The sequence below is a fragment of the Crocodylus porosus genome, unplaced genomic scaffold (genome assembly GCF_001723895.1).
Source record: "Crocodylus porosus isolate Cpor-Errol unplaced genomic scaffold, CroPor_comp1, whole genome shotgun sequence".
NCBI lineage: Eukaryota > Metazoa > Chordata > Crocodylia > Crocodylidae > Crocodylus > Crocodylus porosus.
The window spans coordinates 28,006,551-28,020,834 of record NW_017728910.1 but is presented as its reverse complement, the minus strand read 5'-3'; the positions used below and the strand labels follow the sequence as shown (position 1 = coordinate 28,020,834).

General features: G+C 49.5%; 1 protein-coding gene across 1 annotated transcript in view; it reads left to right on the top strand.

The window, feature by feature from the left end:
- Positions 1–185: 185 nt before the first annotated feature.
- Positions 186–14,284, top strand: part of LSG1 (large 60S subunit nuclear export GTPase 1) — a gene marked incomplete at its 5' end in the record, with an annotated part of 18,635 nt that continues 4,536 nt past the window's right edge. The window contains 9 exons of the mRNA XM_019532551.1: positions 186–336; positions 2,423–2,543; positions 4,998–5,084; positions 6,101–6,187; positions 10,591–10,651; positions 11,464–11,640; positions 12,383–12,811; positions 13,086–13,187; positions 13,772–13,915. Coding sequence (XP_019388096.1) covers positions 186–336; positions 2,423–2,543; positions 4,998–5,084; positions 6,101–6,187; positions 10,591–10,651; positions 11,464–11,640; positions 12,383–12,811; positions 13,086–13,187; positions 13,772–13,915 — 1,359 coding nt within the window. The remainder of the gene's footprint in view (positions 337–2,422; positions 2,544–4,997; positions 5,085–6,100; positions 6,188–10,590; positions 10,652–11,463; positions 11,641–12,382; positions 12,812–13,085; positions 13,188–13,771; positions 13,916–14,284) is intronic.

Below are 14,284 nucleotides of genomic sequence, written 5' to 3'. Positions count from 1 at the left end.
CCCCGCCCACAACCCAGGATGGCGTCACATCCCACGATTACGTCACGCCGCCCCCCAGACCCCTGAGGCCCCACCATGGCCCCCGGTACCTCCTCCCCTGAGGAACCCCCTCCCCCACAGCCCCCTCAGGGTCCAAGGGCTGGGGGGGGTGCTGTGGGTCGGGGGGGTCCCGGTGCTGACTGTGCTGCCTCTCCCCACAGCTGCACACAAGCGAGGTGCACGAGGATGGCGCTGCCTGGGCGCGCTTGTCCCTGGCCCCGCAGTCTGTGACGGAGCTGAGCTCGCTGGAAGAGTTCCTGGCCACGGCTGAGCTGGCAGGCACCGAGTTTGCGGCCGGTGAGTCGTGGCGGGGGTGCGTTGCAGCTGGAGCCTTTCCGGGTGTTTCCAGTGGGCACCCAGGCCCAGGTGGGCTCACAGACATGCCCAGGCAGCCGGTAACCTTGGCCAGGCAAACAGTGGGTGTTTAACATGGCCCAACATGCGATCGCATGCCCTGCACCAGGGCATGTAGGTCTCACGTTCCTGCTGCAGAGGCTGTGAGACACGCGAGGGTCCTGGTCACAGCCAGCTCTGGCGAGGGGCGGTGTGGAGAAGGTAAACAGGGTCCAGGGGGCGTGAGCATGGCAGGAGGAAGGGGGAGCAGGCAGCTGGCCCTTCCTCTGTCGCGCAGCATCCGTGACATGCCGAGTCTAGCCCTAAGTTTTTGGTGAGGAGAAGCTATGGATGTTGCTGCAGGGCTGGAGGAAATGCTTTGCAGAGGGAGACTCTAAAGCTCAGCCCGCCTTGTGTAGCAAAGACTGGCAGAGCCTCTAATGCTGTGGGGGACGTTGTCAATACCAACGGCTGTTTAATCTGCCAGAGAAACAGTAACAAGAGCCGTGGGCTGGATGCTGAGCCCGGGCACATGATATGTGCAAGCAGGTGGATGACCAACTCTTGAGGAAAAGCTGCTGGGGGAAATGGTGCATTCCCAGTTGCCTGAGGCCTTGAAATCAGTTCTCAGGACTGTAGTAAAGTGTGCTTTAGGCCAGGGAGTGGTAGCTGATGGCTCATGGGCCAGAACCAGCCTGTGGAGCTGGGGCTTTGCTCACAGCACAGCTGGGCAGCAGGGAGATGCAGCAGGGGGTGGCTGGTCCTAGCACCTTCCCACCCGGGCCCTGAGCTGGGCTGTTCCGGCTGCCTGCTGCCTTAGTCTGATGCAAACAGTTGGCTCAAAACAGTAGTAATTGGATGGACTTCTCTGGCGTGTCAGGTGGGAGGTCAGACTAGACTCTCTATTATTTTGTTTGGGTCTTCAGATCTACAAATTTCCCAGCCTTACATGGAGCCAAAATGCAGGGTTTCACTTTGCATCTTTCATTACCCTGGGGCAAGGCAGCGTGTGAACCTGCTGATCTCCCTTTGAATCAAAGGGTTGTCTTTGGATTCAGCATCGGTTGATTGGCTGAAGTCTGAAAGCAACATCCCCCTCCTTTCCCCTACCCCCACAGACTTGGATGCAAAGAATGACAAGAGATTTTGTATTTAAATCTATTTCATGGTGTGCTTGGAAACGAGTCCTTTTGCATCGTGGCTCGTGGTTCATTTTCCTGGTAGACCCTGTGCACGTTGCACGAATAACCATCACACTTGAAAGTCTGAGTTGCGTTCTCAACAGCAGACTCAGGGGTTGAATGGAGACAAGTTCTTTGCTTTAGAAGCTAACAGCATGTTAGCAGAGGTGTGCGTGCATGTGAAAACCTTACATAACCTACTCAGTTACTGGAGGACTCCAGTCTCTGAGCACTAGGTGTCCTTTTTCCAAACACTGACTAAAGCAAAACAAGCAAAGCCTTTATACTGAAAATCTGCTAGAAGGAATCAAGCTGGGTTTATTTCAATAAGAGGTAGTTGGCTGTGGCAGCCTGAAGGCAGGCACAAAGCAGGGTCAATTTGTACCTTATCAGCCCAGCTACATTAGAGATGTATAGCAGGTGCTTTCAGAAGGAGGGGCTGACTCTATCAGATGCAATGAAGGGACTGATGGGAGCAGAGTGGCTAAATAGAAACCAGTGATTAAAATACAGAGGGTAGAGAAGGAGAGAGGGAGGAGAAGGGGGCACTACTGAGAGAGGCAAGGGGTGTAGGAAAAGAAAAGGTATTTAACTCAACGAGAGAGACACTGCAGTAGCTGTTGATTGAAGTATCCTGTTACGTTTATACGACACAACTGCAGCTTGTCTATCATGGCTTCCAGGTAGCAACAGCTGTATTTCAATGCAGTGAGAATGAATGTCTTTTTTTCTTTCCAGATCAGTTCTCTGCAGACTGAACACAATCATAGCATGCTTGTGTAAACATCCTCCTGTTGAAGGATTCCAGATTGTGACATCTGCACATTCTGATCAGGGATGTGACTGGCTGTTCTTCCTTTTCTAAACAGAGAAACTGAATGTCACTTTTGTTTCTGCTGAGGCTCGGACTGGCCTTTTGACTGCAGAAGAGACCAAAACTATCAAGAAGCTCCATGAGGAAAACCAGCAGTTTCTGAACATACCAAGGAGGTAAGTTACTCATCAGTATGATAATTTGTAGTAGGTAGGGTCAGAAGGTACCTGAGCAGATCATCAAGTTCAATCCAGGCGGATGAGAACAGGATGGGATTCAACACTGACAAGTACAAGGTGCTGCACCTGGGGAGGAAGAACCGGCACCATACCTACAGGCTGGGGAACTCCCTTCTTGTCAGTGCAGAGGCAGAAAAGGATCTTGGAGTCATCATTGACTCCAAGATGAACATGGGTTGGCAGTGAGGAAGGCCAACCATACCTCGTCATGCATCCATAGGTCCAGTTCTGGGCGCTGCACTTCAAGAGGGATGTGGACAACATGGAGAGGGTCCAGAGGAGGCCACCCGCATGATCGGGGCAGCAGGGCAGGCCTTATGAGGAGAGGCTACGGGACCTGAACCTGTTCAGCCTCCAGAAGAGAAAGCTGAGGGGGGATCTAGTGGCCTGTACAAACTAGTCGGGGGTGGGGATCAGCAGGCACTGGGGGAGTCCCTGTTCCCCCAAGCACTGCCAGGAGTGACCAGGAATAATGGTCACAAGCTGGTAGAGGGTAGATTTAGGCTAGAAATCAGGAGGCACTGCTTCATGGTCAGGGCGGCTAGGGTCTGGAGCCAACTTCCAAGAGAAGTGGTGCTGGCCCCGACCCTGGGGGTCTTTAAGAGGAGGCTAGATGAACACCTTGCTGGGGTTGTTTGACCCCAGTACTCTTTCCTGCCATGGCAGGGGGTTGGACTAGATGATCTACTCAGGTCCCTTCCGACCCTAGCAACTATGAAACTACTGAACATTAAGCTAACAATTAGGTTCTTGACATTGTGTGTAGTGCTCTGGTTTTGATCTATACTGCGGTATTCTTGTCTTCAAATATATGTGCTACGAGTGGAATTACAGATCAGCCTGGCTGTTTGGTCTCTGCAAGGGCTCTCGCTTCTAAAGCCTGCAGCTTTTTACTGTGTAAGCTTTTCAGTAGGTTTGTTCCAAGTAAGTCAGTATGTTTACTCCCATGAAAGAATAACTCGTATAAAACTTGAAAGATGTTAACTGCTACCTCCATGTTATAATCCGTGGTAATCACAGATAAAGAAATGCACTGTATATGCCTGGAGGTGAAGGAAAACCTGAAAGGAAGAAACTAATACTTTTGATATAAATTAACTCCACACATAACACAAACAGGGCTGTTAAAATGTGAAATGATTTATTTTTTCTACTGTTGTTTGCTTAAGACTGAGACGCTTATGCTCCCCTGGAATGCTGCAGAGCTGAGCTTCCCAAGGAGAGAATCTTTGCTGCGTTTTCAGTCTTCCTTGCATTTAGAATTAATAATTGGATTCAGCATCTAAACCTGTTGTAGACATGAAAATTGTAAGATAATTGGAGTTTAACATGGAGAGCTGCAGGTACTTGCAGAAGCCAGTCTGCTAGAAGAGAATGTTTTTATTTAAAAGATCTAGAGTCAAACTAACAACCCCCCCCCCCCAAAAAAAAAACAAAAACAAAACCCAAAAACACAGAACAAAACAACAACCATGTTTTTATTATGGACATGGTACTCGTATTGGCTTTTCCATATGCTGCCTGCCTTGATGCTGTATTGACTCATGCATCTCTTCTCCCTGATTTTTGGTCCTGCTTCTTCCTGCCACACATTGTTGAAGTTCAGTGAAAAATGGAGAAGCTGAGCTGTTGGCCACTGTCCCTGGTGATAAAATACTGTTGGCAAGTGCTGTGTAAAAGAGCAGAAACAGTTCAGTTTGCACAAAGGCAATACCAGGTGACCCATTAGAAACCTACTGTATCTCCCTTTTCCTGTCCCGCATACCTGCTGACTCTGTACCTGCTGGCTTCTAAACAGCTGTCACTCTGATTGCTTCTTCCCTCAAAATGAGCTTTTGCTTTCATTTCTTTCCTTCCCTGTCAGCATCTGGTGCACTGGCCATTGTCTATAGATGTTGGCAGTGCCCATCGCACAGGGTGTATGCATCTCCTAAACCACCACAGGTGGCATGGACAATCGCTGTGTGGCTTGTGGCAGATGTGGGAGGGACAAGCAGCACAGGGGCAAATAGGGCAGAAAGCAGAGCAGCAGAAAGGGCAGGGAGCATGAGGGAGGGGGAGCATAAAGCAGAGCAGTAGCTAAGGGAAGAGAATCAGAGTGGCACATGCTGCCCAGAATACGGTCAAGGGAACAGCCCTCTTTCATGTGAAGGGTAACTGTCTTTCTGTTGACTGTGGTCACCCCTCTTTTTGCAGTGACCTTTAGAAAGTAGAGAATCGCCTGGTATCACAAGGCTGCTGGGACAGGATTGCATACGTACAACCTGCCTTGGGTTGAGTGCAGTTGGACTGTCTGGGGCACGAATTCCCGTGGAGCTCGTATTGGACAGCTGCAGTTGGGGAAACGCTCTAATGCACTTCCATGTTTCTTTTAATTCACAATCGCTCCAGACCGTACTGGGACAGCAGAACCAGCGCTGAGAAGCTGAGGCAAGCAGAGAGGGACAGCTTTCTGGAGTGGAGGCGGCAGCTTGTCCAGTGAGTTGCGCTTGTGTTTAGTGTTGTGGAATTTGGGGAGCGAGGGGTGAACTCCATCTCTATAGGAAGCCTCTGACCAGTAGCACTGCTTGAGCTGGTCCTTATGATATTGACAGTTCAGGCCCATGTGTCACTTGTCCCTATGTAATTCACCCTCTTTTTCCAAAGTGTGAACCATAATATGCTTGCAGCTGGGGCCTTGGGTTCTGCCAGACCTCTTCAGGTGAGGTGCGGTGAACGGTTGCCTCCACAGAGCACCAGTGCTTACCTGGCTTCTGAAGTAAGGTGCTGCTTGGAGAAATAATAGAGCTCTCCCTTCCCCCTCCCTCCTCCTTCTCCTGTGAGCAACTGTGCTGGCTGTGGCTGTAAGGGCATATCTAGGCTGCCTGCTGTGGTGCTGTGTAGAGGTGCCCAAGCAGCCTCTTCAGTGACCTTGCTTGGCTCTGGGAGTTGCCTCACAGAAGGGGGATGGATCTCCTTTAGAGCCAGCGTGCCCATCTCTGCTGCAACATGCAGGATAGACGTGCCCTTGACTGCTGACTAGCAGCTAGCATGTTGGCCTTGCAGGTCATTTCTGCTGTTCTGATGCTGTCACTGATGGTTGCCAGTCTGTTTGCTGAACTTCCCCACCCTCTGATCACTTGAAGCTGTAGTGAGAGAGGAGCAGGGGTGGAAAATTCTGGACATGCCCTGGTCACCCTCCCTATCAGCACGCACTCTCTGCCACACCATGAGATGAGATATGGGGTTGGGTGGATCTATAGTCTGGTGCAGTAAATGACAGCTCTTCACCCACCTGACTTCTCCCCCCTTCAGTCTCGACCCCTTCCTGCTGTGCTGAGTTGCTGTCTTCAGGAACTCTGCTTGAGGTCCTGCCAAGAGGGTCCCTGGTGCTGAGTGGGGGGGTTGTCAGCTCTTCCGGGTGGCGAGCTGAGTAGAATTCCGGAGAGGCTGGCGCAGCACATACTGTCTGACATGAACTATGCGTGTTGAATCCCCCTTTTTTTCTGCTCTAGGCTGGAGGAAGACAAGAAACTAATTCTGACCCCATTTGAACGAAATTTAGACTTCTGGCGCCAGCTCTGGAGAGTCATTGAAAGGAGGTAAGGTTTTTAGTGTCTTTTTGGTGGAGGGGAGGGAGTGATTTGCTTTTAAAAAAGGAGAACATGGCTTCTTCTGTTGAGCCGTTCTTAGTTGTATATAATTTTTTTTCTTCCATTCCCTCTATTGTAATGGTTCTTGAAGAAGTTAGTCCAGTACTGATGCAGTTCCTGAACTGTGGGTTCAATTTCAGATTTTACATGTGATTTTTCTCAGTTAAGCACCTTCAGGTTTCAAATATTAACCTGTCTTGAGAGGGCTTTGTTACTATGCTGCCCGTGAACACAGGGTGAACTCAGACATGTAATTGAAGATGCTCTATCTTGGGCCATATCTGTAGCCATCACACATTTCCCATATGCTGACACCCCGCAAATTGAGATTTTTGATGTATTCCTCCAGCCAGCCCTGCAGTCTGAAGCCAGTTGGACTCCTATTCCCAAGTCACAGGAGCTTTTGAACACCTACCCTCAAATGCCCGAATGTGGCTTACTCTCCTAAAGCTGTGGTCCTATGGTTAATATTGTGGTCTTAATATAACGACGGAAGTTACTGCAAACACAATTAGACTCTTGGTATCTTTATCTTGTGAACACTGAAGCAGCTTTATTCAGAAGCAACAGAACTGAATACTTCGAAGCCCAAGTTTTTATTCAGAGTACAGTTCTGACCCCTGGGGTTCCAGACACTAATGTGGGTGCATAATTCTACTCATGCTTCTTCCCACTAATGTTGTGCTGCTGCTGCACCCTCAGTCCTTTCTCTAGACCCCTGGGGAGGTCAGGCTGTTGGTTTTAAACCTTCCACGTTTTAAATCTTCCCTCCCCACGTGCACCTGTCCATTCTCTGGCCCCAGGACAGTGGGAAGATGCAGTATAAGAATAGCAGAGCATGGGAAAGCCAAGGTGAAGTGACAGATGGACTCCTGCTGTCCTGAATAGGGTTACGACTATGTGTTCCCTACCTGACTCCAGGAATAACTGGTGTTTCTGTGGTTGAGCTGTAACAGAATAGCCAAGCCATCTGCCCCCTCACTGAGACTGAGACTGAGGCCTTTAATTTCATTAGCAGCTAACTTGGAGATCACATTTCTGCTGATTTTTCAAGAGAACTCCCATGAAGGGCCCCTTTGCATTGTCTCACTGACATGGGAATGTGGGTAGGTGAGCTCCTATGTGGTCAGAAGCATGTTGACGTGTGCCTGCCCTCCAGTGCAGTATGCAGGTCCTCCTTTGTTTAGGCTGTGTAGTGCCACCCCAATCTGCACATACTTCGGAAGCTTACGTTGGGGTCTGATACCAGAAAGGAGATTTGGGGGGGTAGTCTGTGGCCCTGCCAGCTCAGGTTTGCTCCCTCCTAGGTGTTTGCTTGTATTTGGCTCATTGTACTTCCAGAAGTCGCAGACAGCTGGTCTTCTCTCATTTCCCCCTCCTTACACAACGTCAGTGGTACCTTGATTCCAGGAGCTTTCTCTGCTTACTTGGTTTCTAGTTTCCTTAATTTTTATCCTATTCCCGTGAGTCACAGAATACTAGAAAATGAGTGTTGAAGGAGATCTCAGGAGGTCGCATCTAGTCCAGCCCTCTGCACAAGCCAGGACCAGCCCCAACTACATCATCCCAGCTGAGGTTTTGTCTAGCTGGGTCTTAAACACCTCAAGGATGGAAGATTCCACCGGCTCTCTGGGTGACCTGTTCCAGTGCTTCACCACCTTCCTAGTGAGAGAGTTTTTCCTAATATCTAACCTAAACTTCCCTTGCTGCGATTTGAGACCATTGCTCCTTGTTCTGTCATATGCCACCACTAAGACCAGTTTAGCTCCATCCTTTTCGAAACCACCCTTCAGGGATTTGAAGGCTGCTATTAAATCCCCTCTGTCTTCTCTTCTCCAGACTAAGTAAGCCCAGTTCACAGAATCATAGAAAGTTGGGTTGGAAGGAACCTCAGGAGATCACATCTAGTCCAACCCCCTGCTCAAAGCAGGACCAGCCCCCACTACATCATCCCAGCCAAAACTTTGTCCAGCCAGGTTTTGAAAACCCCCGAGGATGGAGCTTCTATCTCCTCTCTGGGGAGCCTGTTCCAGAGTTTTACTACCCTTCTAGTGAGAAAATTTATTCCTAATATCTAACCTAAACCTCCCTGGCTGCGACTTGAGACTGGTGCTCCTTGTTCTGTCATCTGCCCCCACACTGAGAACAGTTCAGCTCCATCTTCTTTCAAACCTCCCTTCAGGTAGTTGAAGACTGCTATTAAGTCTCCTCTTCTCTAGACGAAATAATCCCAGTTCCCTCAGCCTCTCCTCACCAGTCATTTGCCACAGCTCCCCAACTGTTTTCATTGCCTTCCCCTGTACACTCTCCAACTTGTCCACATCCTTTCTGTAGTGGGGAACCCAAAACTGGACTGGGACACAGGACTCCAGATGTGGCCTCCCCAGTGCTGAATAAAGGAAGAATCACTGCCCTCAATCTGCTGGCAACGCTCCTGCCAATGCAGCCCGGGATGCCATTGGCCTTGGCAACAAGGGCACACTGCTGGCTCCTGTTCAGCTTATTGTCCACTGTAACCCCCAAGTCCTTTTCTGCAGAGCTGCTGCTTGGCCAGTCCTTCTCCAGCTGCACCAGTGCATGGGATTGTTCCATCTTAAGTGCAGGACTTTGCACTTGTCCTTGTTGAACCTCATGAGATTCCTTTTGGCCCAATCCTCCAATTTGTCCAGGTCTCTCTGAACCATAACCCTACCTTCCAGCCTATCTACTGCTCCCCTCAGCTTGGTGTCATCTGCAAACTTGCTGAGGGTGCATGCATCCCATCTTCCCGGTCGTTGTTAATGATATTGAACAAAACTGGAACTGGCCTCTGGAGCACTCCGCTTAATACCAGCTGCCGGCTAGATATTGAGCCATTGATTGTGCCCTTTGAGCCTGATATTGCAGACAGTTTTCTATCTAGCTTGGATTTTCGTAACTTGCTAGTGAGAGTGTTGTGGAAAACGGTATCAAAAGCAGATGTAAATGTTTTCTCTATACTGTGCCTCCCATTGGATGCTGCTACTAACAAGTGCAGTTGTAATGAAATCTCACACCATGCAGACACATCTCCAGCTTTCTGCAACTATTTCTAGTCCATGAAGTTCCTCGCCAGGCACAGAGTTGACTTTGAGGTTAACAGTGTGGAGGAATCTTTTTCCACCTCTTAAAGGTGATGTATCAGCTATTAGAATTTCACACACGAGTTTCAGGAGAAGGAAAACTGATGGTTGGTCACTAGTGGTATTTTTAGCCTAAATGCATTGCTTTATTGAGAAATGAGAGTTGTTTCAGGTAAACTGAGTTTTCTCTCCTGTTGCACTTGCAGGTCATCATGCCTGCAAGGCAAACAGATTTGTGCTACAACCCCCTATAATGTACCTAGAATTAGGAGGGTACCAGGGAAGAGTAGCAGTGATGAGAGCTGCAGATGAAATCCTGTACGGTTGCTGTGAAAATGGGCTCTGTACATCTATCTTGACTACCACCTTATGTTACTTTCTTAATGCAAATTGAATCAAGTGCCATCCCAGGGTGTGAGGTGTGCTAGAAACAGTCTGGACTTTCTCCTTCCTGGATGGATGGGTGGCACAAGCAGAGCACAACATGCTTCTGTTTCTTGCAAATTCATGAAAGTGACTTTCTGACGAAGCACCACAGGTGCCTATACACGTGTAGTGAGGCTGCTCCAACGTGCTGTAATTGCAGTGTGTCAGAGCAGATTTGATTTAATTAAGTCAGCTGGAGCACGGTAATTATCATACTCCAGCAGACTTCAGCATCACATGCATCAACATCCCCGCACTGAAAAATGTCAGTGGGGGCACCTTAACTAAAGCTCATTCAATGAACTTCAGTTAAAGCACCCCTGCTGCCATTTTTCATTGTGGGGAAGCTGATGCACATAACGCTCCAGGCGCCTTAATTAGAGCAGCTCTCGGAGCCTCTCTAATTAGTCTGTCCCCCTGCCCTGTGAGCGTGTCTAAGTGTCCTAAGTGCCTGGACACCAAACACTGGGGGTTGGCTGCTGAGCATCTCTGAAAGGTGGTTTCATCAGTGCAATGGTATGTGCTGATGCAGCACCCCCTTTTCAGGAGCTCAGGGCATTGCTGGGGAAGGAGACACCAGTGCGTGTTGTTGGCTGGGATGCGTCAGAACAGCAGCAGCCCTGTGAAGGGAGCAGGGATCTCCTGGGGTACATGAGCGCTGAGTGCTGGGATGCTTTGTCCATGTGGTGAGGCTGCTTAGTGGAATGGACCAATATGATTGACAGGTGAAAATGCTGATTCTTGTTTAGTGCTTTTTCATGAACTGTGGTTGCTCTTCTGGTAATACAGCACATGAGGCTTACTGGGCTCCCTCTTGTTTTGCAGTGATATCGTTGTTCAGATAGTAGATGCCAGGAATCCTCTCCTGTTTAGGTGTCAAGATCTGGTAAGTTAAGTGAAGCAAACCACTGGGTCTCAGATTGTGCATTCAGCTCTGTTGATGCATTGCCCAAAGCAGTCTTCTCTTACATCTAACACATTGTGGCCTGTGTCTTCTGTGCCTTGGATTCATGTCAGCATAGATTATGTCTTCTTGCGAATGTTCTCCTGGCCTCAGCAACTTTTTTTCCACAACCTCCACCCCCCAAGCTTCTCTGATAGCTCAAGCAGAAAGCAATGCATTTGGGGCCAGCCCTGCAGATATTGTCTGCTTCTCTTTCCCTGTTGCTAAGGAAACTTGCTGTGTAACAAGATGCTGACTTCTTTAGTTCCTGCTGCCGCTCTTTATTATCCACTTGAAGTCCTTGCTCTCTGTGGCTCTGCTTGTTTCAAGAGTTGCGTGAAACCAAGCCAAGGGGTTGCTGTTGTAAAAATGTGAAGCAAATATTGGGAACTGCAAAACCAACAGCCATTTAACAGCCACAGCCTCTAAAATGACGTGTGGTAATGAGACAGCAAAATAAATATGAAAATGGAGGATCAGGTGTGGCCACCATTATTTCACAGCCCTGAATACTTCTTTGCTACAGCTGTATAGGCAGTGATGGGCTTGCACACTAAAATACCAATTGTCTGGCTGTCTGTGCTGTAGTTGCAGTTATACATGCACTTTGCATGTGCCAGGCCCCACTAGGTTACTGGTTAGCCTGGCACTACGGATGCTGAAGCTGTGCAGAGCGTACTTGCCTTAGTGTATGTGGCGTGGTGGGTGCGCAGGGTCCCAAATCGGATCCTCTGCAGCCTGTGTGTTCTCTCCAGGAACGTTATGTGAAGGAAGTGGAAAGTGACAAAGAGAACATCATCCTGATAAACAAAGCGGACTTGCTGAACGAGGAGCAGCGGGCAGCATGGGCGCAGTTCTTTGAGAGCGAAGGCGTTAAAGTCGTGTTTTGGTCAGCCTTGGGAGAACGGGTGCGGCTGAGCACTGCGGCTAAGGTAGAGGAGGTGACTTCTTTGTGCTGAGCACGCTCTGGGGAGTAGCAATGACTGAGGTCTCCATGTGGCTGCTCTGCTTGCAGTGCAACTGAGTGCTCAAGAAAGCAGGACGTTTCTGCTGCCTGGAGAGGGTGTTGCTTGTGTTCATTCTTGCTGCGTAGTTACAAAACACCGCTGCAGCAGTAGATAGAGACATGTCCACAAAAACCTTCGTAAAATGAAGTGGTGTGTCCTTCAGTTATTTTATCACACCATTTGCTGCTCCTTTTTCATGGCAAGTGAAAAGATAAGTACTGTCGAGCCAAGATGTGAGCTAGCTCTGAGGGGTTCAATGAATAGTAATAGAAACAACTGGTTGGCTGGCATAATGTGATGGAATTGCCTTCTAGGCTGGGTGCTAGGAGGTACATGCATGTCCAAACAAAGCATTTCCCTTCTTCAGGGAAGGAATGGTGTATAAGAGCAATCCTGAAGTAGTTGGCAAAATGTCTTCTCACACATTGAAACGATCTGCTCCCACTTCAGTTATCCTATCTGAATAATGCTGCATGTGGGTTTAACTGGCCCTGTCCATTTTAATAATGGTAGTTGGCTATGTAATACTCTGTGTATTCTGCCTGGCAGTGATGGGGGGTGAGGATGGGGCGTGTCTGAATGGGTTTGTACAGCACAACACGCATTGCCTGCCAGGCTTCTTGTCTGCCCAGCTGTTTCAGGGATGACACTCTCACTTTTTATGCAGGGCCTAGAAGTTGAGGGAGCAGCAGAAGGGTCCAGTGACTCTGAAGACAGAAGCTCCAGTGAGGAGCAGGAGGAGGATGGAGCTGTGCAGAATGACACAGATAACCTGCACCCAGAGTATTCTCTGTGTCTGGGAGACAGAGTGCTGGGCAGCGAGGTTGACGATGATGACAGTGAAGTGTATGAGGACTGTGAGGAGGAGGAGGAGGATGCCTGGCAAACCTGTTCTGAAGATGAGGGTGGGGAGGAAGTAAATTCCTCTGCCCCAGGCTGGACAGGAGGTGGGAGTGAGAGGCATGGCCCTCGGTTGGTGCCGAGCAGGCCCTTCAGCAACTTCAGCCACCTGGTTCAGAGAGAAGAGCTGCTGGAAGTGTTCAGATCGCTGCACACCGGCAGGAAGGCGAAGGAGGGAGAGGTCACCATCGGGCTGGTAGGTTGGAAGCGGAGCCTCAGATGGACCAGCTTGAGGTCAGTCTAGCACTGGGGCCTTCCAGGTTAAAACAGGCCCCCAGGCAGCATGCCTGGAGCACATACCACCAATGATGTTGTGCACAGTGGCCTTCAGGCTTTCTCTGGAGTGTGGTGTTGAGTGCCTGCTGTGATAGCTAGTGCTGCGATAAAAGCCTCAGCATCAGAGGTCTCTGAAGAGTGTGGCAGGGTCCTACTGATGTGTCCGTGTTTTCAGTCCACTTTCTGTCTTCTAGGTGGGTTATCCCAATGTCGGCAAGAGCTCGACAATCAACACAATCCTGGGAAACAAGAAGGTGTCGGTGTCTGCTACGCCTGGGCACACAAAGCACTTTCAGGTATGCGGTGGAGGCACATGGCATCGGGGCCCCTGAAGAAGGCTGCAGTGTTAGGTGGCTTGCCTCTGGGGGTGCCTAAGCACTCTTGGCTCACAGGTCTGAAGACTCTGTATAGCTTCTTTCTTGTGTCTTGTGGGGGCAGTGTTGATCTCTGCTAGCATCGCTTAGGAAAGACTGATCATATGCTCCCCCATTCAGTGTGTGACTTGAGCTGCTGTTCCAATGACAGTGTTGTGCACACCCCATTCTGTCTCTCTGAATACTTGGCTCAAAGTGAGCCTCAGTCATAGCTGACCTTTGCCTGGACCCCTGGAGGTCAGGGCTGTCATCCCTCATTGTCCGGAGTGGCTGTTAAAAACTCTGAGGTTACTGCAGCTTTGGTTTCCTTGCCTGTTATCTCTGCACTAGGCAGGCTAGAGGCTCTGGCTGGTGATCACTGTCACATTGCAGAACCTTTCTCACGCTCCATCTGGAGTGTGTATATATGTGTGCGCACATGCATTCTGTGCATTTCCCCACACCCTCCTGCTCTTCTGTGTACAAAAGCGAGACTTGGTGAGCCCTGCTTTTTTTCTGCTGCACAGACCCTGTACGTGGAGCCTGGCCTGTGCCTCTGTGATTGCCCTGGTCTGGTGATGCCATCCTTCGTCTCAACAAAGGCAGAGATGATCTGCTCTGGAATTCTGCCCATAGACCAGATGAGGGACCATGTCCCACCCATCTCTCTAATATCCTTTGCTTGGGGTTTGGTACAGATCTGCAAGTGTTAGATGCATACCAAGACTTGGGTGTGGAAAAGGCTATGTGGCGGCAGGGCTGTCGGTGTTTTTTGAGATCCGTGGTGTTATAAAGGAAGGAAATAAACCCAGTATGTTACCATCTTATCCCACTTTGTGGGGGTTGCAGGTAGTTCATAGAATCATAGAAGTAGGGTCGGAAGGGACCTTGTAGATCTTCAAGCCCGACCCCCTGCCTGGGCATGAGAAAAAGACTGGACTCAAATGAGTCCAGCCAGGTAGTCATCAAGCCTCTTCTTAAAGATCCCCAGGGTAGGAGCCAGCACCACTTCCCTAGGAAGTTGGTTCCAGCTCCTAGCC